At 39.1% G+C, this 25,231-nt stretch overlaps 1 protein-coding gene across 1 annotated transcript in view; it reads right to left on the bottom strand.

Moving 5' to 3' along the window:
• The window catches only part of brinp2 (bone morphogenetic protein/retinoic acid inducible neural-specific 2), a gene marked incomplete at its 5' end in the record, with an annotated part of 71,545 nt that overhangs the window by 17,264 nt on the left and 29,050 nt on the right, over window positions 1-25,231 (bottom strand). The window contains one exon of the mRNA XM_079651017.1: window positions 24,360-24,596. Within this exon, the coding sequence (XP_079507143.1) occupies window positions 24,360-24,596 (237 nt within the window). The remainder of the gene's footprint in view (window positions 1-24,359; window positions 24,597-25,231) is intronic.

The raw sequence follows: 25,231 nt of genomic DNA, 5'->3' as shown, positions 1-25,231 counted from the left end.
ATTCACAATTGATTAAGGTTAGACTGAAGATTTGTTTTTGCACCAGTCATGCCTATAATTAAATATGGAGTTAAGTTCAATTTAAAGTATTGGTTCTCATTTCTGGTCAATATGCATTATAAGACCCATCAGTCCATCTTTAATTTATAAAAAAACAGATCAAGAAGTAACTTGTTTTTATTTCTGAGTCTATGGATTTTTGATATATTGCATCTTCATGTGTGATTATGAACCATTATACATGCATTACTGAACTATCAATCCCCTCAATATGCACTATAGGGTTGGACTTCATATAACTTGAACACAATTTTCTTTTGCAGCGTCACTTCTGTATCGACATTTCGTTTTTTTGCATTGTATAACCAAATATTCCATCTTAAACATGTACATAAATCAGTTCTAACCCTTGCATACAATGGTTGATAGCATTCCTGTCACAGCTGAAATTAGAATGGATGGGTTTACAAGTGCCTGTCATACGTAGCGATAAGCACTGCTACCTGCAACACCTCCTTTCTCTTAAGAGTCCGTTTCCTCTGCAGTGCCCCTGTCTGTCAGCTACATCTTAGTGAAGATCATCTCATTAAATCCCACATGAATCCTCGCAACAACAACTTCAATAATAATCTTTCTTCCTTTGTGCCTTTAATTCAGCTGCAAACATGACAGACAATAAGGTTGGAGTTGGGATGTCTTCAGGCAAGTACGACGGAGCTATGCCTCTTTCATTCTGCAGTGGCGCCAGCTGGGAGAGACGGAGCGGAAAACAGAGGTTCCAGAGCTGTCGAGTAAGCTGCTATCTTCATCACTTCAAAGTGTCGGTAGCACATTAAACGCACCATCCATCATACATCGCTGACACTGCTCACACAATAGTTAGCAGGGAGGATATTATGTTTGGCAATCTCTATGGAGCTGCTGTATTAAAAACTACTTGAAGTACTTTTTGAAGTCAGTCACTGCTCAGTGGATTGATTGATGTCACAGAACACAGAACAACCCAATGCTTAAAAAAAACACCTAGAACATAAATTATTTGCGCCAACGTGAGAATTTATTCTATATTACAAGATAATAATTTGTTTGCATCAAATCCCTCATTGGAGACAGCAGAGGTCATCAGTTAAATGTTAAAAACAGAGGACAATTAGTAACAAAATTACTTGTGAACCCTATAGAGACATGCTGAAAAGTGTTAACATTATGCTAAGCACTTAAACGCTCAGTGGGTAAATTGCTAAACATTTGCCCCTGTGAATCCTGTCAAAAGCAAAGTGGTAAAAGAAGAGGGAAAAATTATAAATAGTTTTTCTTTCATTCAGTTGTAGGCTATTACGATACAGTGTAATTACATTTGCTTCTTGATTAAGTAAACTTTTTGTTTTCAGATTAGCCCATAATCCCCTATAGACTTGCAATTTGTGCAGACACATCTTCTATAATTAGTTGAAAATCCTTCCAGAGGACAACAGCTTGCTTGTTCTCAACTTAAGGTGAACTCATGAATTCATAGCAACTAAACAGCGAATGATGTATTATTTGCAGAATAATTAAAGTTGCATTTATATCTGTATACCAGGGTTTCCGCTAGGATTTTTTCTCGCCGGTCAAATGTCCAAACTGAATTTATTTTACAGGACACATTTGAAACTTACCGGTCATGTTTCAATAACAATAATAAGAATTGTGTGGCAGAGTTTCCGTTAACAGGTAATTACCGGACTAGGAGCGGATATGCTGATGTTTAAAACTCAGTTAATGGGGCTCATTTTTATATTGCTTCAGTTTATAATCGTAACAGATCGAAAAATTCAGATTCATTTTTCAATAAATGATTCCACAAACAACAAACAACATAATTATTACATTCAAAGAAACTACTTGTGTTAGATAAAGTACATTATTCAAAAGATTACATTAACTTTGAATAATAACACGGGAGAAACGGATCCTCTCTTTTCCCCTCTCCCTCCCTCTCTCTCCTGACAGCCCGTCAGTTTCTCATGCAGCGCGCTAAACAGTGGGCGGGGCTTCAGGTCAGACTCAGCAGCTGATCTGATCTCTGATCTCTCTCTCGCGTCCGGTTACACTTCACTCGCGTTTATGTCCATATCGATCAGATCCAGCTCTCCTGATCGGCCTTTATAGAGAGCACAGATCAAGCTATTAAGAGTGAATATCGGCCGATAATGATCGGCGGCCAATCGATCGGAGCATTGGACATTATGACCAGCAGATTTTGAATTTACCGGTTTTTATTCAATTTTACCAGCTAAAAACCGGTAATTACCTAACGGAAACCCTGCTGTATACCTGTAGACTTTTGGACACAGCTGTGTAATATCATGTGCAATTAAAAGAAAGGAACATCACTGAAGGATTAGATAAGTCTGCCATCATATTTCTCAAATACTGTGCAGTGGCTTACACAATAAATGAAATAACTTCTGTGAGAATGGTGAAATTGTAATAATTCCCTCTTTTCACTTTTGGCTACTTGGTTTGGATGGATAAAACTTAAGTTTAGAATTAAAAACGTTATAAGTACAAACTTTGTAGCCTCAATTTTGACTCAGAATATGACCTGACTGACTATTCAGTCATAGATCAAGTGCTGGCCTCAATTTGAGTCTCATATTTTTAGAACACCATGCTCCAAATGCAAAATGTGGTCATTGCATTTACTGGAGAACATTAATAGAGGTTGTTAGAGGAAAGCAGAGGGAGGAAAAGTTCAGGATTTCCATAGTACACCATGTGCAGTAAAGATAACAAACTAACATTTGTACATACTTGTATTTATGAATGTATTAGATTAAATATCCCTTTTTAAATATTTTTTTATTTTTTATTGTGTGCAATAAAAAGAGTATTGTAGGTACTTGTAATAACACTCAAAATGGACAAAGGCATACACATTATTCAATTTTAATTATTAAGGGCTTCAAATTACATTGTGCTCCTGACTCTTTTCTGTTTGATGTTAGCTGTTCGTGATCTGCTCCATATTGCTGGAAAATGCGCAGAGAATCCTTTTATTTATTTATTTCTAGGTAACTTCATAAACCGGAGTACATATAAAACTAAAAGGGTACTTGGGGAGTGACAGATTTGGCAAAGGCCAAGCTCTATCTCGAAATGTTCATAAAAGTGAAAAATAATTTGTCGTGATTCAAATCCATTTAAAAATGTAATGGTATTTTTCATGGCCCATCTTTCACCCTTCCGACAAGTACAATAATAATTGGGCCATTCGGTTTTCCATGATCCTGCTTATAAACAACCAGATTTGGCTGTTTTCAAGTATTTTACATTAGTTAATTAACTTGTTGTAACATTTTGGGTGAGGTTATCTAATTTGAAGGCTCCATAAAAACAGTTACCTGGATTCTACATTTTCTAGTAACACTACTTCTACCTGAGTAGTATAAGTGGTCTACTTTTGCTGGTGGCTGTCCTTAAACCCCCTGACGAGCTGACAGGACACCATGTACCAACAGCTCTCATTCAGATTCTCTCCCCGAATCACCAGCTCCAGCTTTCAGTGGAATACAAATGGACCAAATGACAGCCCAATTCCCTCCATGTCAGGCATTGCTGCAGGGGAGGTCTGGCTTTCCAAGCTGGGAAATTGTAACTTTGTGCAACTAAAACCCACAAAAGACAACCTACTTTGCTCTGTCATGGCACCAGCTGAAGCTTGCCTTAGTGAGCCTGACATGTGATCAAACGCACAAATCCAAACATATGTGACAGACTTGAGTTCAACAACTCAAACACTTCCCCTAGCATTACTCCTCAAACCCATTGCCTAAGTGAGAAATGGGAATAATTTCTGTCGTGGAAGCCAAAATGTGCACCGGCACAAGAAATCGACAAAGTAATACTATCAGGTTGTGCTCTTATTGGACTTTTGTGGGTGATTACACTGGTACTTGCGTACCATGTTGTGAATGGATCTGGCCCTTCCTACATCCAGGATATGGTTAAACCATACACCCCAGCACGTGCACTCCGCTCTGCATCAGCCAAACGGCTCGCTGCACCCGCACTGCGAGGGGGACCTAAGTTCCCATCAGCAAAAACAGGTCGGTTTGCTATCCTGGCTCCAAAATGGTGGAAGTCGCTTTGGATAAAAGTGTCAGCTAAATGTAATGTAATTGTAACATAGCAAAAGGTTCAGTGTTGTGCCTTCAGCCTCCACCAAGTCATAAAGAAGATCAATCTAAACCAGTGGCACCATTTGCTTTCTCATTCAACACTGCTAACACTGAACATGAAGCTCAATAGGAACATCGATATAAAGGCAGCGTGTATATACAGGACATTCAATATTTCTACATTGACAGTCAGTGTGTGCGTGGGCTTGCTTTGAATACATAAGAATGCGTATATAGGGTTGAGAAGAGTTCAGGATTTATTGAATTCCAATTTACCAGGGACCTTTTGGATTCCACTTATTGATTGACACAATAGCTTCTTACCAATTGTTCCTTTTTACCAAACCCCTATACCAAGAACATGTGTGGAACGTGCAGTTCCTACAGTATCTATGCTGGAAATGAAAAAGGACTATAAACAACTTTTTTAAAAGCCAGTAAACTTAGCAATGATCGGACATAGAAAGATAGAAAGACAGATGATAGAAGTAAAGCCCTTGTAATCACATATATGAATGCAGTTATAGTTATATTTTTGTAAGATACTTAATGCACTGTGCTAGAAGTTAAAGTAGTTTAGAGTAACATTTGTGTTTGTCTGTGAGTTCAAAAATACCTTGGTAGCCACCCAGAGTTCTACTAAAAGTGAATACTCCCTTTGTTCAGCAGGGCTCAAACTAAATATGAATACATTATTCTGTCAATAAAAATACAGAAAAAATATACAGAGTAAATATTATTCTATTAGTAATGCCTGCCCACTCCTTTAACCAATCTCCCTTCCAATGGAACCCAACACAGTAAGCCTCAGGACCTCCGTAGCCTTCTTCTTCTCTGCATGAATGAAATCACTACTCTTCCTCCTCACAGTCGTACTGTATTATCCTTTAGGTCAAATTCAACTGACCCTATCTGAAACCAGCACCAGGAGGCCGCTGTGCCTTAAGCATAGCTGTTTGAAGATGAGCTATCTCCCTGACTCCTGCCGAGAGATCAGAAAGGGATAATGGATTTAGGCTAACGCCGAGGGGGGGTTTCACCTGAGGGAAACACTTCTTGCTCATTCTTTTCTCTTTTATTTATCTGTGGAGGGCTGACAGAACACATATGCTTTTTTCAGCAATGTTCTGCTTCACACTTGCATGGTTACACACATTTGGGAGCTGTCGGGTTGCGGAGCTGCTTCAGTGGAGCAGCTGGAGGTTGCTCAAGGACATTTTAACAGCAGCTGCTAAAAAAACGGAAATACATCATTGGTTCACTTCAGTTTTACATCCACCTTGATTGAGGTATTGTCTGAAGATGTGGAATTGCTGTGTATTATTGCCTGCAAACTATAGGGTGTCGCTGTGGTGAATACGTTTGAGGGTACTTGGGAGAATGATATGGGTAATGACTTTTAAGGTCCTTACACGCCAAGCTGATTTTTGTCGATTCGATGAGCGTCGTGTCACCATACTCAGATTGGTGTGTCTTGGTGTGTACTGTATCGTTGTGTCTTTTCAGCCGTGCAGACACCTTCCGCCGCCAATTCAACATGTTGAATTAGGAGGCTGTCGGCCAAAGAGATCACTCTGATTGGCTGTTCAGCTTTGCGAATCAGTGCATGAGAAGAGAAACGGAAGTGAGGGACCCAAACAAACTATTAAGAAGGCAAATCTGAGATTTAATTTAACTCCAGCTCTCGACACAGGTTCGGTAAGCCCCATGAGCTTCTCGTTGTAGAGTGAAAATGGAAGGCACGCCATTTGTTGTTTGTTTATATCACGCAGTCTGTTATTCTTCTATCGGTGTATTACGCTGTCTGTATTCCGGTTGTTGCCTCTTTTGAATGACGAATACACACTACCGATGACTACTGGTAAGGAGAGTTATTGCCACTCATGCATGCGCAGTTCGTACGTGCAACTTGGCCGTTGGCTGAAGTCTTTGCGGTGTGTTCCAGTGCATGGCCAAGGAGACGTGAGGCGACGTGAGGCAACGTGAGGCAACGTTCCGTTGGGACGTGTTATTTGGTGTCAATTTGGTGTCAATTTGGTGTGTAAGGACCTTTATGCAGCTCTGTTTGTTGAGATTTGTTTGTGTGTGTGTGTGTGTGTGTGTGTGTGTGTGTGTGTGTGTGTGTGTGTGTGTGTGTGTGTGTGTGTGTGTGTGTGTGTGTGTGTGTGTGTGTGTGTGTGTGTGTGTGTGTGTGTGTGTGTGTGTGTGTGTGTGTGTGTGTGTGTGTGTGTGTGTGTGTGTGTGTGTGTCGCAGTAAGAAGGGATCTGAAATGTTCCATAATGTGTTGAAGCTACCTAAATGCCACAGCTTTATTGCAGACAGCACTAGCATTTGTAAAAGAGATGTTTTTTAGATTGACATCTATGAAGCAAACAGTGAAGCTACATAACGCAATCTGTTTCCCTGCTAAAAACAAAAGATCAATTTGTATGTTATTGGTTTGGTTGGACACAAAGCACTTTTTCCTATTATAAGGCCTGTCTTACACTACCTGTTACCAAGAGAAGTTATCAACTGACTGCCTGACCAACACTTGCTAAACTATAAATCACAGCCCTGGTATGCTTTAAACGGAGGCTGAGTTTCTTTAATCAGGTCTTTTACTCTCTTTACCTGTATGAGATGTGTACCTAATATTTTATGACTACACAGAGAGAATATGAGAGATTCTTTGGTAGTTTATTAATTAATTTTCTATTTACTTGGCTGTCGTATTTAGCTATTTAATGGGTTTTACGGTTAACTTAACTTAACTGTTTTCAATATGCCCACATTAGCAAACAATGAAACGTATTAAATCAGACATACAACTGTTGTCATCAATGTCCATGTTTTACAGCATGCATTGTGCATCAGTGAATTGCAATTATGTTTTGCACTGTTCACCCAAAGGAATTCAGTCCAAACGTACTTTTCAGCTGTAAGCAGGATTTTTCCTTGGTTCATGTCGTGAGCCTGTGACAAAGCACGCAGCCGCCTCCCCATTATTATTATTATTAAAAGATAAATGGAGGACAGAAACATGGTGGCTATCTCCTACTTAACCAATCTAAGGCATTCCTTAACATGCCGACCTCACACATTAAGGAGAAGCCATTCCGGGGTCTGATGGCTGTGGCTAATAAGGGGGCATTAACCTTGAATACTCCCAAGGTCTCAGATAGCAAAGGGAACCCAGATGGGCCAGAGCTGCGTTTGCCTGCAGACAGATGGGTTTTAACGGTGCAACCGCTCAAGCTGCAAACGATTCCAAGTTATAACAGCGAGCACTTTTTTTTTTACACCTTCTACATTACCGCTGAGTTCTTTTACGTGTGAAGTTTATGACGTCAAATGGACAAGTAAGCTATTTGTAAAGCAGAATGACCAGCAATTATGGAGATTATTCACATTGGAATCACTTCACATGTTAAATATTTAGATTTAAACAGCACTTTAACACATGAAAAATCATTGGAGCAGTGTCCAACATGTCACAGGGATGCAGCTTGTATGGGTACACAAACATTTTTCAACGTATGGTGCTGGTCAAATGTTTTTCCAGCAACAAACAAGACCACTTTGTCTCGCTTTTCTGCTTTGTAAATAATATTTAAATCAACAAGGGGATAGGATTGTAGGAACTGCAGTGTCAATTTGCCAGGTCCCATTATACCTCTACCAAGTTGAATTGCACCCAGATGAATCCCCTGATTAATCATCTAGCACCAACATGAGGTTCATGTTTTTGGTTCAGAATGAAACATATCTATGATTGGATTGCCATACAATTTGATACTGATATTCCCCAATGGTGAACCATAACAACTTTGGTTATCACCTGGCTTTAATTTAGTGCCATCATCAGGTTAAACACTTTGGTTTATGACAAAACACATGCAAAATGTAAAACATCACCATTAGTATTTTCTACTAAGGTAATTTCCTAATGCACTTGGATGCAATTGCTTTTATATATTGTGTTTAGTGCAGTTTAATTTTTACTTTGTACTGTGCAACTTCTGGACAAAAATTACTCAAATCAACAAAAAATTGTATATTGTGTTCTAAGTGTTGCTGTTTTGTTGTTCATCAACGTCCTTGTAGTTAGCCATATGTTTCCTTTTCTCACATTGTGTTTGAAGGGTCTCTGAAGTACCATCTTTCTGAACTGACTCAACAAGCTGCATAATATGATTTATTTCCTCTTACAGCCTAAGGAGAGCCATTTTGTCTTACAATCCTTGGGAGCCTTAACCTTGTGATTCTTACAAGCTGTGCTTTTTAAACGACTACACATTTTTGAAGGAGCAAGGTAACATTTCTCTCGTTTTAACTTTGTAGTTTACATTTGTTATTTTTTTATTAACCTTTCTCTTTCTAAAACCCAGCAAGCGTTCCACATTCAAAGACATCGAAGTAACAAAAGACACCATTGCAGACTCATATTTTGCCTCTGTAAAATACTTTTATGAGTAGTTACACAACATGCAAGAACAACCAGATATCCTCATCCTCCTGGTGACATAAATCATCCTCTTAATCCTTGATGGTCATTTATACAGCATTGGAAGTGTTGATAGTCTGGATTTGCACAAACATTGATCAAATTACTAAGGCTGAGGGTGTCCTATGGCTATTGTGTCAGCAATTGCAGGTGAGATCGTTTCTCCTCAATGAAGAGTATGTAGTGTGCTATTAATCTTTGTTCTCTCGGAGGAGCAAGTAGTGTTATAGCTCTTTCTGCAATACTTCTGAGATGTTTAGGGCCCAGGGCAAAGTAAAGGTAGGAGATGTTTGCTAGAAGCTTAGACTGCACTGAGCAATCTGTACCGAAGCAAAGGGAATTACTTTGTTCACTGAGGGGACTGGAGGGTAGGTAGTTGGAGAGACTGATTTGAGAGAATGGCTGATTAATAGATCCCTGTAAGGGATTAGGCAAGGGTTGGCAAACTTGTGCTGAAGAATTAAAATAGACTTTCCTCCCTCTGTCTACACTAAACTTTTAACAGAGAGGGAAATCATTAAAAATCCAAATGAAGAGCCCATTGTGAATTTATGAATAGCAAATTTGGTCTCAATTATCTCCCACCAATAAGCTGTCACTACTGAGGTAAGTCATGTGGGGTTATAAATACCTGATGTTATCTTCAGAGAATGAATGGTGATCATCCCATCATAATGACTCGTGTCTACTGACTAACCGGCCTGAGTTACTGCCTGATGTAAACAGATACATTAATGCTGCTTCGTTAATGAAATCAAAGCTCACAGAGTGACTGAGACACTAATTGTTAAAACTGTCTTAATAATAGGTCGGGCTCATTACGGAACAAACAATGAATGTAGATTTCTTAAGTCTGTTCCTCATGTCTAAAATCTCGATCATTCAACGGCAAACGGCAAGATTACCAATATATTCTACTTTAAAGGAGAACTATCATGCTATATTTGAATAATATATTGTAGGGCCATACCTATATAAGGTATATTTATACGTTTTCTTTTAAAAATACCAAACAGATCATGCATTTTAGCCATGCCTCATTTCGCTCTATTTTTTGCATGCGCTGCAGCTGACCACGCCCCCCTGCAAAGGAGGGGGCCGAGTTACGAGTGTCATGTTACCATGCTGTTACCATGCTGTTACCATGCTGTACCATGCCACGGCAACCTCTCATTCCCCTGATTGGTGGAGAGTTGGCCATATAGGCGGAGTTCCTTGTCACTGACATAAGACTATTTTCAAATCTGTATCAGATCCGTTGCAGCCCCGTTTTTAGAGATTTTGGGTATGGAGGAAAAGAGATCAGGGTTGTGTTTTCTGACACTTGGTGAGTTCCCTGACACACCGCCAGGGTTGGGAGGGTTACTTTGTAAATGTAATCAGTTACTGATTACTGACTACATGGCTCTGAAAGTAATCCGAATACAGTTACAGTTACGTGTCTTAAAAAAACGTAATCAGATTACTTTTAGATTACTTTTGGATTACTTTCTTTTTCCATCACAGATGGGTATGTTTCGGTGTACAGGAGACACAAAAAGCAAAAGGAAACTGAACGTGTTTTTACTGTTTTAATAGCTTATCAAGAGCACAACTGAAACATAACATCTGAAACGATGTAACAACATAATACACTTTTTGGGGATGCAGCTTGGGATGTGAGGAGTGAGGGACACGGCTTAGAACGGGCCTGTCGCCTTCTGTCCTGCCAGTGTTCGCAGGAAATGAATTAAAATGTCGAACTCGGACTTCATTTTAAGGACATTTCGGCCAGGGGTGTAGAGCTATATTTGTTTAAGCACCGGATTGGCAAAACAGGAGAGGAGAGTGTGTGCACCAGTCTGCCTTGATCTATGAATTCATGTCCGTGACACTCACAGTATCTGCTGCCCACAGCTGTTTTATAGAAGGAAAACCTCCTTCACTTCATGAAATCTCTGCAGCACCAGTTGGCAGCGGGAGGGTTAACTCAGCCTCTGAGAAGAGGAGTGAGCAGTACCTTTCACGCACCGCCTTCGCTGTGTTTACCTTCAGAATCATAAGGCTAAAGGGCGACCGCAGGCTGATGTGTTTTAACCACACACACACACAAACACACACACCACACACCACACACACACACACACACACACACACACACACACACACACACACACACACACACACACACACACACACACACACACACACACACACACACGATTTAAACGTAGACTTTTGTTCCTCCATGTTTCGTTGTTATTATTTCACTGAGCGGACCCGCGATATTTTTTCAAACGCTTTTTTGGCCCATCTGCGGCGGTAATAGGTTTTGTGGGCTGTGATGATTCGGCTGTACCTTTAGTAAGGAATATTAAATGTTGTGAGGAAATCTTTCCACCAATAATTCCAATAAGTAATCCAAAATGTATTCACTTCAGGTTTACGAAAGCAACTGTAATCAGATTACTCGTTTTTCAAATGTAACGCGAGCTGAATACAGTTACTTGATTTTTGTATTCTGATTACGTAACGCCGTTACATGTATTCCGTTACAACCCAACCCTGCCGGGGACACATATTCATGTATAAAATACGTACATAGGTGCATTTTGCATGATAGGTCCCCTTTAATATCTATACATCTAATCTTTTTATAATGATAAACAAAAGCTGCAGAATAGAAAAGGAACCTTGCAACTGGGGTTTTTGCCAGTATCTGTATCGACACAGTGCTCTTCTGAGGTGAATTTTTGTAACACAATTCAAGTCATTCTACAAAGAAACACAGATCCTTTAAGTCCGCGTCACACTGTCCCGAAATTGACACCAGATGGACACACAAATATGGAAATATGAATTTCGCACGAAGATGGCCCCGAACTTGGTCAACGGCCAAGCAACAGCTGAAGCAACTACGATGCCTACAGAAGGCCACACGATGGCGCCCGAACCACACACAAAGGCAACATTTGCATTACATTTAAGACATACAACTGCAACAAAAGTAACAAAAACAATTATGTTAAAGTACTCTGGGACTTTACATTTTGGACACTTGAGATTGTATATAATACAAATTCTCACTGATATTTTCAGACTTTGTTCCTTACTTTCTCCGTCTTTATATGTAGAAGATATTAAAGTGGACCTATAATGCTATATTTTAATAATATAGTGCAGGACCATACCTATATAAGGCATGTTTATACTTTTTATCTTTCCAAATACCAAACAGATCATGCATTTTAGCCATTCCTCATTTCGCTCAATTTAACACTGTCTTTGCATGGGCTGATTCTGTGAGAACAGCACCATCTACAGGCCTGGCATATGTACTACAGCGTCTCCAGCGCTTTCAAACGGCAATGTCCGTGGCTGTCTCCTCCTGATTGGTGGAGTTGGCCCAATAGCCGTAGCGCCACTTCTGTGACGTCACAGAAGTGTTCAAATCTGGATCAGTCTGTATCACATTCGTTGCAGCCCCTTTTTAAGAGATTTGGGTATGGAGGAAAATAGAGAGGGTTGTGTTTTCTGACACTTGGTGAGTTCCCTGGAACACCGGGGACACATATTCATGTATAAAATACATACAAAAGTGCATTTTGCATGATAGGTCACCTTTAAGTTTTCTCTGTCATGTTGTTTCCATAGCAACAACAACTTCCTGTAAACAGCGTAAACTTGCCTTCAAAATAAAAGCATCTAAATAAAACAGGAAGTTAACCTAAATTACATGTAAGACATACAACTGCAACGAAAGTAACAAAAACAATGTAATATCCTTTTCAGTTTCACAGAACACAAATTGGGTTTACATGATTGCAAGGAAACATTGCACACCGTGGTCCCATCTCGATGTCATCATACTATTATACTATGTATACTATATGGCTACACGACGATAATGCAAGGGCTTCACGTAGTTGTGTTGCCTTCCTAAGACAATCGGACAGCTTCTTGTTTCCTTCGTATTGTCTTCGTGAGGCGAAAATATGACCTCACGCTGGCCTTACGAAGGGCAAAATGGACGCACAAATTCAACACGAAAATGAACCTTCGCAAGGTTTTTCGGCAATTTTTTGTCATGCCAAAGATTTTGCCACTGCTCACGAAGTTGCTGCCTGAGCCTGAGAAACTCCACCGGTGTTCATACGATGGCTTAAGATGCCCTCATGAATGGCCTGATGTTGTTACGATCAGAGCCAAATTTGAACATTTTCTTTATCGTGTGTCCATCTGGTGTCAATTCCGGGACAGTGTGATGCGGGCCTTAGCTGATGCAACCGAGGAGCAAAATATTGCATTATCATGTAGATGACAATTATTTAGCTTTATCCTTTGAAGCCAATATCTACACATGAGAGTGCAACCGACTTCCATGCATGGAATGCCACCATTCTTTTGAGACAAAAAGCTATTAACAGATCTGAGCCTTTCTGTAAAATATGACTATAGGTGTAAGTGCTTCTGTTGGAATCTCTACTCCTCAGATCATAAAGTTCATTCCAGAGAGGATGAACTTTACAAGGCCCTATTTTTGGTCGTAGAGGCTCTTTAATGAGCTAATCATTAACTGCGAGGCCCGTCTGCATGGTCCTTTGCAGCTTCGACCCACACTAACACACAGGCAGACACAAACACACGCATACAGGGATACAAACAACAGCTACACTAAGTTAGACACACATGCACACAAGCTGGAATGACATTTGATTGGCTGTGTTTCTGTGGTCTAATTGAGTCTCCGGAGATTTGGGTTGGCACCCAGAAAAGCCTCGGTCCAGCCAGTCAAGCTAGAAACAGATGACAGCAACAAGGAGAGGTTCAACACACACAATGTTTGCTTTTCAAACAAATTCAACAACTCAGCCAGCCAGAGTTTCATCTTAGTAAATTGACCTGTCTATGTTGATTATTTAAAACAAATCTTTTAAAGTTGAGCTATTTCGACTGCAAGGTCTATCCACTTTAAGTCAAAAGTCAGTCTTGAAAAGTTTATCCCAAATGGTGTCTGACCTGGACAATTTACACGGCCCCAGCTCTACGTTTTTCTAGGATATCACATAATATGCATAGTTGTGGTTTGTATGATTGATCCTGTTCCAATACACAGTTTCATTGCAACATATAATATAGTTAAAATATATCCATTGATTTCAGTTATTCCATTCATTAAAATGCTTGTACTTTTTCAATTGTCAGAAAAAAGCTTAACAGGTTAATGGATAATGGATTATGGCTATTATTGCCCAATACATTACATTTCTTGTCCACTTGGTGGGGAAACAGACAATCACCATATCCATCACTCACAGATCAACCTAACCCAACTCCTGAGAAACATAATCTGGTAATTTAGCTTGAAATGTATGTAGTGACAAGACCTCATCATCGACGACGAAAACATCAACCCCAACCCTGCCAACAACATCCCCTTCCTCCATCTATGACATCTACATAGAAGCCAGACTCAGACACATTCTCAACATTTGCTGGGACTCACACAGCAATTATTGTCATTTCTTCAATTGGCCTCAGAAATTAAAACTGGAACCCCAAACACACTGTCCAATAATTTGTATCAGTGTCTAAGCAATCAAGCACCACCTTCCCCAATGCAGATGTCTATTTCTCCCTCATCAACTTTTCCACATACCTCACATCAACACAGCAACATTCCCTCACAATAATCAACAACATCTTAGCCAAACACTTTCCAACACTCACTCGCCCTCCCAGAACACAAATTCAACACAGAAGAGGATCATCTCACTTAGACCACCACCAAAGCCAATCGCTTATTCAGGAATTGGTGCAACCAACTCCAACTCAATTACATAAAACTACTTACACACAAACACCCACCCACCCACCCACATATGGGAAGAAAAGTGCAAATTATTCCTAACCTGGAACCTCAAACCCCAACCCTAACCCAAACCCATACCCTAATCCTACTCCTGGGAAAAATAATCAGGTCATTTAGTTTGAAATGTATGTAGTGGCAAACTTTATTTTTCTGTTGCTTGGTGCAAGGCAGGTAGCTTTATAAAAAAAAACTGCTGTGCTGAAAATGAATAATAAACATTTGATTAATTAATAAAATAAATATTTAGTGCAGCTTAAGGCACACTTTGGATATTGAAGGGTTTAGATGGCTTATTATTTAAAAAATGAATATATAGTAAATATAACAGTTACATAGTATTTTAAATCCTTTCAGATAAATATTATTTCAACATATTAATAATGGAGCTTAGAAACCCCTGCCACCTGTCTTTACTGTCTTGCCCTTCTAAATCCTTAGCCCAAAGTGCACGTTTACCAATTACCCACCTCACGATAAACTCTCACAGGTTCAAAGCTCTGTCTGACTGGCTGGTTGAGCCATACATGCTCCCTGTGTAGTGAGAAACATCTCAAGTCCCTAACTGCCGCGGTTACCTAGTAAATGATTTATCCCCATGGCACCTCTACACAACTGTCTTAGTAATGCTTCACGTAGGTCGTCTCCAGGAAGTGAGGTGGGCGAAGCTCTGTGTGTGTTTCCTTGTGTGTGTGTGTGTGTGTGTGTGTGTGTGTGTGTGTGTGTGTGTGTGTGTGTGTGTGTGTGTGTGTGTGTGTGTGTGTGTGTGTGTGTGTGTGTGTGTGTGTGTGTGAGTGTGTGTCCTACAGCGCAGGATCTCTTTTTATTCCCTGCTGTTAAAAAGGAACTCTTACAGACTGCTTTTTAAAACTTGATGCTTAATTTACTTTGCAATAAATCCTTAAAGTATAGCTCTTTCACAGAACTTGCCCTTTTAGTTTCCTGTCTGAACTTCTTCTGTCTGGGTCCTCTTTTCTTTTGCTTGCCATTTCCTCCCCTTACTTTTATGTATTTCACTCTTCACCTACAGGCTATAGAAGGTTTAGATTCTACTGGAAATCTCTTCTCATTTCCAGTACCTTCATCTCCCCTATTCTGTTCTGATATACTGTACCCTTCTGCTTCCTCTTCCTGTCCTCCCCTTTGCTCCCTCTTTCCCTATCTCACCTAGGATATTCTGCTTTCATCTCCTTTCCTTCACTTTCCTGTTATCTCTTTCTGTTTTCCTTAATTGACTCTTCTCCTTCATTTCATCTCATCTTTGTGTTGAAGGATTAATAGCTACCAGGTTACACCCTGCAGAGCAAAGATGTCACATCCTCTCACCCGGAGCAAGTCCTGAGATGAACTGCCGCCGACTACCTATTTATCATTCTGTGGCTCTAGATGCCTGAATGTGGAATAAGTAAGGGTGGGAAAGATAATATTGAGCACACATGATGAGCTGCTCTATTTCATAGCAGCTTTTCTTGCTTGTGTCCCCTACACTTGGCCTCAGGCTGTTTCGTTTCTGTTGAAAATAAATACTATATCTTTGTCTGTCATTCTGCCGGTGTCTCTTTATATAATTCTCCATCCTCTCCATCTCCTCCCAAATACAACCTCCTCCACAGACATCTGTGCTGGTTAGCCAATGCCAGCGGTCAAGTCATCTGGGAGATAATAATGTTTCCACCACAACACACAAACGAAGAAAGTGGCTGCCCACTCTTTCTGTACTTCTTCTCTTCAGACTTTCTCCCTCCATGCCTTTATATATGTTGTTGCTATAAGGAAGATGCAAGAGATCAAATACAGATCAATACAAGCCCTAAAGAGTCAGATACAAGGAAAAAACATCCAATAAGAGAGATGAAAAGAGATTAAAATACACAACAAGAATATGATGGTAAGTAAGTACACCCTTAGAAGCTGGATTATTTCCAGCAGTTACCAGTACAGTAAGTCTCACTGTTTAAAGGATTTTGAAGGAAACAACAGGTGTTGAAAGTGAGATAGAAATCGTCACAGGAAACAAGAAGCTATACTCTACACACTAGTAAGACCCCTCTCAAATTAAAAGAAAAACACATGGCAATTTCAGATAATAGCTCTCATTAGGTGTATGTGCATTACACCAACACGGTATAAAATGAAAAGAACAAACATACTGCAATTACGTTCCTTTATTATCTTCAAATACGCTAGTTTTCAACTTGCCTAATTAGCTGCAGCCTAATTAGCTGTGGCACATAACTGGAGCAGCATCTGGATTTTAGACGCTTAAAGGGGTGGTGAAGCAAGTGCATGAGAGGGGCTTTTTTGCACAAGAAAATGGAAAGGGCTCATCTTCAAGAGAGAATAATGATATACAGAAAATGCCGTGGTAATGAGGTTTAATATTTTGAAAAGTGTCCAACGTTACATTTTGCCTTGATGGTGGTGATTTATAAAAGGTCAGGGCCGAACACAAAAGGATGAGAAATCCTCCCCTGAGGCGTTTTTAAAATAAAGCCTGTCTTAATTATAATGACAAAAGCCCTTTACATTATGTTAACATTCAATATAAACTTATTTATACAAACAAGCTTTTAACTATTCTGTATTTTTCCCTTTCAGTTAGTAATAGCCAGAATTATTTTGTCAACTCTGATGCAAACCTCCGGCAGCTCATGCCTGGCAACGGAAGAGTTCTAATCTTTTAGGCGACCACCCACTCAGTAGCTGAATAACAACAAGATGCGATGAGGGCGACCTTCACCGACGGCTTCATGAAATCCATTAGAGGTAAATTAATGTTGAAATATGTGTGTGGTTGTATGTGTATGTGTGTCTTGACGCATTCGAGGAAAGTGATCAGGGAAGTTAGCCTGGCCGAGACCATTATGATGTAAAATTGCTGTTTTTAGAATAATATAAGTAAGGTATGAGTAAAGTAAAAATACAGATAGATGAACAACCCCAATAAAAAGGCCACTCTGCTTGATACATCCCAAAGTAATACCTTAATCCAATTCTCAGGTAATCTTTTTTCATTGTAAACAAGAACTCACATTTTCAAAAGCTAAGGTTGTTCCTAAATTAAAGTAGAATCAGCATGAGCAAAGGTGAGACACAGGTGTTTAAATGCTGAGCTGCCAAGTCAGATGATTTCATCAATAAAAATCCTATTCAAATGAAGATATATTAAAAAAGAAAGTAAATTCTATTAAAAAACAAAACTCCCACCTTTACCACCAAGTTCTACATCTAGTGGCTGTTTAGCCTTATGTTATCTGTTCAGCTTCCAACAGACGTGTTGCTGCCACTGGCCATTTGTTTGAGAATGATTGCACAAGGACTCTTCCTGAAAATAGCAATTATAGCTGAGCAGCCAGCTCCATGAGTCCGTTCGCTCTTTAGCCTTTCACTGCTGATATTAAACACAAGGCCTTGAGGGCCAAAGATGTCAAGATTTCAATGGGGGAGGATAACTTGGATCTTTCTTTCTTATGTCCTATGTACGTCTACTGCAATAATACATAATATATTATGTAATGAATGTATTTATTCCAGCAAACACTTACTGCATAGTGCCCACGTTGAGACAATTGCCTCAGGTGGTTGCTCTGTATAGACATGGATATAGCAGTGACCTTAAAAATGATATTGCTTATAGTTTATAGTGTTGCAAATGGTCCAACTTGTCAAAAATGCCAGAACAGCCAAAGGCATTCTTTTAATTATGTATTGCACAAAGGCATGTAAAGACAGGAACAAGCTCCTCTGAACTCTGAATTCTCAAAGTACTTTCAATTATTGTGGGATACATCTTTATGCAGATGACACTATTTTATGTGATACCATCTCTCCTTTAAAACACATCAAAACGCTCTTGTAACTTTAAATTAGTATGTCATGCAAATAAAACATCCATTCCCATTCTCACTGCCAATAGATATCATTTCAAAAGTGTCACATAAAAAAAACAATTGTAGTTACTGTTTCAAAGGCAGCCCAAGCCACGGTCCTGTAAACACAGAAACAGTAGAAACGTAGAAAGTAGCTTTTTTAGATTAGGGAGATTTAATTGATATATTATATATATGTCCCCATTCTGAAGCCTTTAGATTCTGTTCACTATTCCACTGGGAACACTCATTCTTTTTCTAAATGTAACCAGTTTATTCCCCATTTGGATTAACGAATTTACCCACGGTTTACATGCATTATGTGGCAATATTTGGCTCTGTTTAGGTGCCTTAATCCTGTACAGCAGTTGATATTTCTATTGATTTTCTTACTTACATAAATCTTAATTTCCCCTTCTGTATTTCTTTTTATAAAGTTAATATCAGATTGGTGAGCACCATTTTTCTCAGTCTTTTGTCCTTTTAGTGTTATAACATTGATATTGAAATCTCATTATCTTTAAGAGCGGCAGCTAATGGTAGCATATGGTCATCATACTTGACTGTTTGATAAAGAGATGTCAAGTTGAGTGCAGCAATTTCTTTGGATGGAATCATCAAGTGAATCACCCCTTATTCTTAATACTCTTTCCTTGTCTGTTAGTTTCATGCTTTAAAAAATGAAAATAAATTGGCAAGAGAAATAAAAAAGTATCATTTTGTTTTTATTCTCAGGAGAAAGTGATAAGCTTTGGGGAAATGTGGAATTAGTTATGCTTGCTATACTAATCACTCAATGGATATTCTGGGTGAAAAGATCTCTCTTGGATAGACATTTCTGAACTGTAAAATCAAATTTGATTATTTGGCAATTGGTTTCTAAACATGCCATGTTTTAAAGGCTCCCATTGTTCAGTGCCTGGCAAGATGAACATGCTGGACTGTAATAAAACCCTTTATTCAGAGTCTAAGCACATGCTGCTTAACTTTGCTTTCACTCCAAATGTACTTTGAGACCGTGCCAACAACAGCTGTAACAAACATGTGCCAGATGAATGAATTGAGTTTGGGATTCCAGCTAAAAAAGAAGAAAGAAAGAAGGAGGACCAGTCTTAAAGAGAATAAAAAAGACAAAAGAAAAAAGGAAGAAATGAAGAAAAGACAAGGGAGACTGCCTGTGCCAAACGCAGTAGAATAAATGAGGGAAATGAAATGAGAAGGTAGAGGAAGAAGTGTTGCCAAATCTTGAGCTGAGGTAAAACTCATCTCTGGGAAAAAAAATAATCCCGCTTTCTTTTGTTGTTTTGACAAATCCAGGAAGTGCTTGTTCTACATCTACACCCTGAGACGGCATGCTTTATGGCGGCAATAAAGATGGAAATGAGCAGAGATTCAAAGCAGCGGGGTCCTGATAGTGTTGAGTGGAATGCATGCCAGGACTATTTGTATGTGATACCAAGTATCAAACGGATTCCTGTTAGCTTGCAGGGATGCCTTTTCATTAACATAATGGAGGAAGAGAGACAATTAGACGATTTGTACTGCATCGCTTAACTACAAGAGGAGGCACGCGATGCAGAACAGAGCAGGTTCTAGAAACTGTTGGAAGATTTGTACTAAGAGAGCGACAAGTGTAAACATTTATGATCAGGATTTATGGATTCCTCCATAGTATACAGCTTCCAGCTAGATGTACCCCTCAGAAAGGGAAACAAAAGGAAAGGATGCTGAACAGTAAGATTTACACTTAAGTTTACTGATCTAAACAATATTGATGGGCCTTTTGATGGGTCAACACAAGTAATGTTTGGTAAGTGGTGCTGCCATACTTACATGCTCACAGTGACAATGCTATATTTGGTAGGACTTGATGCACATGGATGATAAAAAAACATTTCTGATAGCTTATGCTTAACGTTTAATGATATATCTCTCCCTCCTTTGGCCAACATTAATTGTAGACAGCAGGAGATTAAAGTCTCTCTTCTGGAAATCACTAGTATTTTTCCACGTTCTCTCAGTGGAGAGTCAAAACTGCCTCATACCCACCTTCGGACCCGGGAATTGAATCCCAATTACCAAGAAGCTCCGTCTAATGTTTCATGTATGAGTGACCTCATTAGTAACTTACACCCTCTCCTCACCCTCTGGAAAAGGTATGGTGGCCGAAAACTCACATTCCCCCTCATCGGCTGAGGTCATATCGCAAAGATCTAGCATAATAGGCTTGGTTGTTGGATGAAACGTTCTTATTGATATGCTTATGTTCAACCAATCACAATCACAATTCGACTACCCTGTGAGTTGGTCTAGCATTGTGTAACCTACTGTATGGCTCAGGATGGTTAATTCATTCTGGAGCCATCCTTAGGGAAAAAGGACTTAAATCAATCCTGCTGACTGAATATATCCATTTATTCATCATTTGTGAACTTATTTGAATGGGACTCACTTATTCCTTAATTTATTTAAATACCAAAAGTTTTTTATCTGATGGTTTTGGTTACTTTTGTTGTTCACATTGGCTTTTGTTTAAGTGATTTAAGATTAAAAGATAATCCAACATTTTAAAAACATTTAACCATTTAACCTTTTCTAAAAGTCTCAGTAGAACATAAGAAAGCACTGACAGACTGACTTAGGTTTCGGTCTTTTCATGTTGCCTGTTTTTTGAAAATTATTTCATGGTACCGTACCATACGGTATAGTATGTTGGAAACCGTGACATCTGACCACTAAATATAAAGCTTAAAGGTCCAAAATGTCATACAAATAGTATAATGTCCATGTTCTGTCGGTTGAAACACCAACGGTAAAATAGTTCTGGACTCAACTTGTTCACACATTAAGTCTTTTTTGTCCTCCTTCTGCCTCTGTGAAACACACGAACAATCTCTCTCGCACACATGCTTTGCTCGCAGTTGTTTTCCCCTCGCCACAATAAATGTATCAGCCCATCACAGCAGACGAGATTCAGACAAACTTGCAGGCTCCCCCTGAAGATAAAAACCCACAAAAAAGCCAGACTCTTTGAAACTGTGTATGTGTGAAAAAATAGAGGATGCAAAAAATGGAACAGAGATAGTAAGACAGATAATGGGGAAGCTCTAAAAGTCAAACAATATTTGCCGTGTAGATTGCCTTACTCTCACTTTGCGTGTGTGAGTTTTGCTAAGTGTAAGAATGTGTATCCTTCATTAAAATGAGATAAAACTTTGATGATGCCCTGGATACATGCCTGTGGGTGTACAGTGCACGCCTGTCTGCACTGCCTGTCCTTGTGTGATATTTACGGAGGAGCCTTTCATGATATTTTTTAACTCAAAGCATACAAGCTTCTGAAATGAGTGAAGGCCTAATTTTTTTTGACAAACAGCACAAAGTCAAGCTCCTGACAAAGACCATAAAGTCAGCGGTGCACGAAAAGCCTCGCAATTACATGTCTTCCTTCTCTCTTTTCAAAACTCTGTTAGTGTATCTTTATAAAGATTTAATATGCAGCAAAAGAAAGCAACTCTGCAAAATCAGATGCTGTCAAAATGGGGCTAAGTGAATGCAGAGAAAGCTGTTTGCCTCCGTAATGTCACTCACAAAGCAATTTCCAAATAAATGGCATCACATGCACAATCCCCTGAATTCTGCAGGGAATTACAACACACTCAAAATGTAAGAGAAGCTGCCAAAAACCTGTCTCCAATTACAGCCGGCTTACACCTTCCAAGTCATTAGGAAGTGAGCTGGAGATGTAGTAAAAAAAAAAAAAAAGGAAAGAAGCTTCAGCCAATTTAGGAAGTGACACCTGAATGTTCTGCATCATTGGCACAATTACATCACACACCTGTGTCTCGTTCGTCGTGATGAATAGATCTGATAAAGCAGGCGGGATGGGTGAAAATCGATTTAAAAAGTGTGTGACTGTCTACCTAAGGAAGACTCTTCAGGCTAATACACAATTTTAACACTATAGGATTTAAACCTATTCACACAGTACTATAATATGTATAATAATGCAGTAGTTTCAAAAAGTAAGCTGAAAACAGAAAGGCAACATCCCAATACACAATTTAGGTCATAAGTTTTGTGTTCTTTAAAGGAAGTTGAGAAGATGCTGATTCCTCATTTATCTTTCCCTTAACTGTGAGATGTCAAAAGACAGCCCAGTGTAGCAACGATGCACACTACTGTGAAGTTATCCTCTTAATTTCACTCAAGGGGAAAAGGCCTCCACACTTTCTCTGCACAAAAACATATTTCCTAAGTATAGCTTTCCTAAAAGAATTACTCAAACTTGTAATTCAGCTTTATCCCTTTTATACTAGTACATATGACCACTATCACTACTACTTTTCCTTCTGATCCTGCTAAGGCAAAAATGATATCAGTATGAAGCGGGGACAACAGAATGAAGTGATACAAAATGAAGAATATTCAAAAGAGGATCTTAGATTGTCCTTGAAGTGCTAGTATTTATTATGTACTTAAAAGCAAAACCTGAAAGTTATTTTAGTTTATAGTTTTTAAACACTGTATAAACTGTGTTTTTGAGAATAAACTGCATTCACCTTTGAGCTATAAATCAGTTTACAATTTTCCAACCAAAAACATATTACTTTAAAAACATGAAGGCAGAGTGTGGGGTTTTTCACAAGGATGACAAACCTGGATTTTTGTAATTTTCTGCTTTAGTATTTAGGAGGTATTGGACTGTACAAGGCTTAGCTATCAGTACATTTGATCTGAACAGCCAGGGTGTATTCATGCTTCTTTGCTCTTGTTTAATTACTGCTGTTATTTGGAACAGCAAGGCTCCCACCCCCTCCATGCAGAGCGAAGATGAGGAAGATGAGGAGCACGTTCAGTCACAGACTCATCCATGTAACCCATCAAAAATACCTGCACTTTATGTACACAAGACTTTCGCCGCATTTCTACCTGCACATTTCCATGTTTATAATGTTTAACCGTTATACATTTCTGTATATAATTACATTCACCTGCTCAAATTCAGAGTTTAACTTGTGTCATTTTTGTTATTTCGATTCATTCTATTACTACATGTTTATTCTTATTTTGTCTTATTTTGTATTATGTGAATGTTGTTCTTATTATCCCATGTGTAATACCAGTGTTTCTGTCTTATTCTGTTGCTGCTACGACCTTTGAATTTCCCCACGGGGCTAAATTAAGGTCCATCTTAACTTAGCTTAAAAGCAACACAAGAATTTGAAGAGCAACAGAACATCTCCTTTAAGCTTGAACACTCCAAAAACGCCTTCTTACACCCACTAGACTAGACCACCCAAATAGTAATGACCACTGACACTGCTCAGGTGTATACAGTACACTTTTCCCGCTGACATTTTCAGAACTTTCAGCCTTCTTAATCCCTAATACAACCGACAGACATGCAAAAATCATAGTACTGTAGTAACAGATATACTTTTTGTTTTAATTTCAGTGCAGTTCAGTTACAGCTTGCATTGCCCAATGCATGTTTTGTTTCATCTGACAGCAGTGAAAGTGTCCCAAGACTGTGGTTCGGAACTGTTTAAGCTGTTGGTTTCCTATAGCAAGTCTTTGATGGTACAGCAGAGGGACAGCCGTGAACAGTAAAACATTTCAAACAAATCCCTGTCAACTCATAGTTTAGAACATGTATTAGTAGTACTATTCCTACATTAACCATACTTGGATAACTACTCTAATTCATACTCAAACACTACACAGAGTGAGAGCTATCTTTATTTCAGGGTAGACTGTGGAGTATATGCTGCAGGATTTGTTATGGGAGGCAATAGAGAACATCATGGATTTTTGGTTTTTGGGATACCCTGGAGGATTCCAGAATTCCTAAATTGGATTGATTAAAGGTTAATGCCTATCTTTACCACTGTTGTATACACCCAAAAAAACCTCACACACCACATCCTTATTTCAGGTAGTGTCCACTTCATTGCCCTCCCTACTAGTTTCATATAATACCAGCCCATACCTGAATCCATGAAATCTTGGTTTAAGCCCTGCCAGGCCCCTTTGCTCTTCTCCAGGTTCGCCTCCATGACCTTGATGTCAGCGAAGGGACAGTTGCACTCTGGGAAGCGGGGCGAGCAGCGGCACCAGCAGTCGTTGTTGCGGCAGAGCAACTCGCCCTCTGAGTTGCATGCCACATAGCTGAGGGCTGCCTCCACAAAACGCTCACGCAGGAACTCTGGCAGGACATCTTGCAAGCCTGATACAGAAAGAAGAAAAACATAGAAAGGTATTGGTTCATTTTCTTTGTTACAAGTTCTACTATGCTTCTATACATTATTTATTTTAAGTCTGAGATTAATTTAAAACATATGGATAGGGTTTGTACATTAAATGAGTGATTTTCTACTGAATTAAACAACATTTGAAAGAAAAATCTTGGCAAAGGATTTGTGATTGGCAACATAAATGATTTAAAGCAAAAAATAAATATTATATTTCTTTAAAAGCAACATTTGCTGTACCATTATCTGCTTGTCATCATTGCTTTTGGATGGAATTGTTTTAAAAGGCATCTTATTATAAAGTGTTACTGACAATATAAATTGATTGTCAATTATGGCATGTTCTAGAGGTCTATGACGCTATAATGGCAGCTCTAATTCCAGCTTCATTATTACACCAGAAATCAAGCTATTCAAATGTTCATCTGCACAGAGATACAGACATTAATAACATGTCCTATTGACACGTGCACAGACATGCTTATCATTTGGCTGTGTTTATTGTCAGGGATGCTCAGTTATGCAAATTTCCAATGGCTCTCTGTTCTCTGACTGATTGGCAAAGAGACTCCTACTCTGAATGTGTGGTGTTATTATCAGAGGAACAAGA

Source organism: Notothenia rossii, assembly GCF_949606895.1.
Source record: "Notothenia rossii genome assembly, chromosome: 9".
In the NCBI taxonomy this organism is placed as follows: domain Eukaryota; kingdom Metazoa; phylum Chordata; class Actinopteri; order Perciformes; family Nototheniidae; genus Notothenia; species Notothenia rossii.
This window is presented reverse-complemented; position numbering and strand designations above follow the sequence as displayed.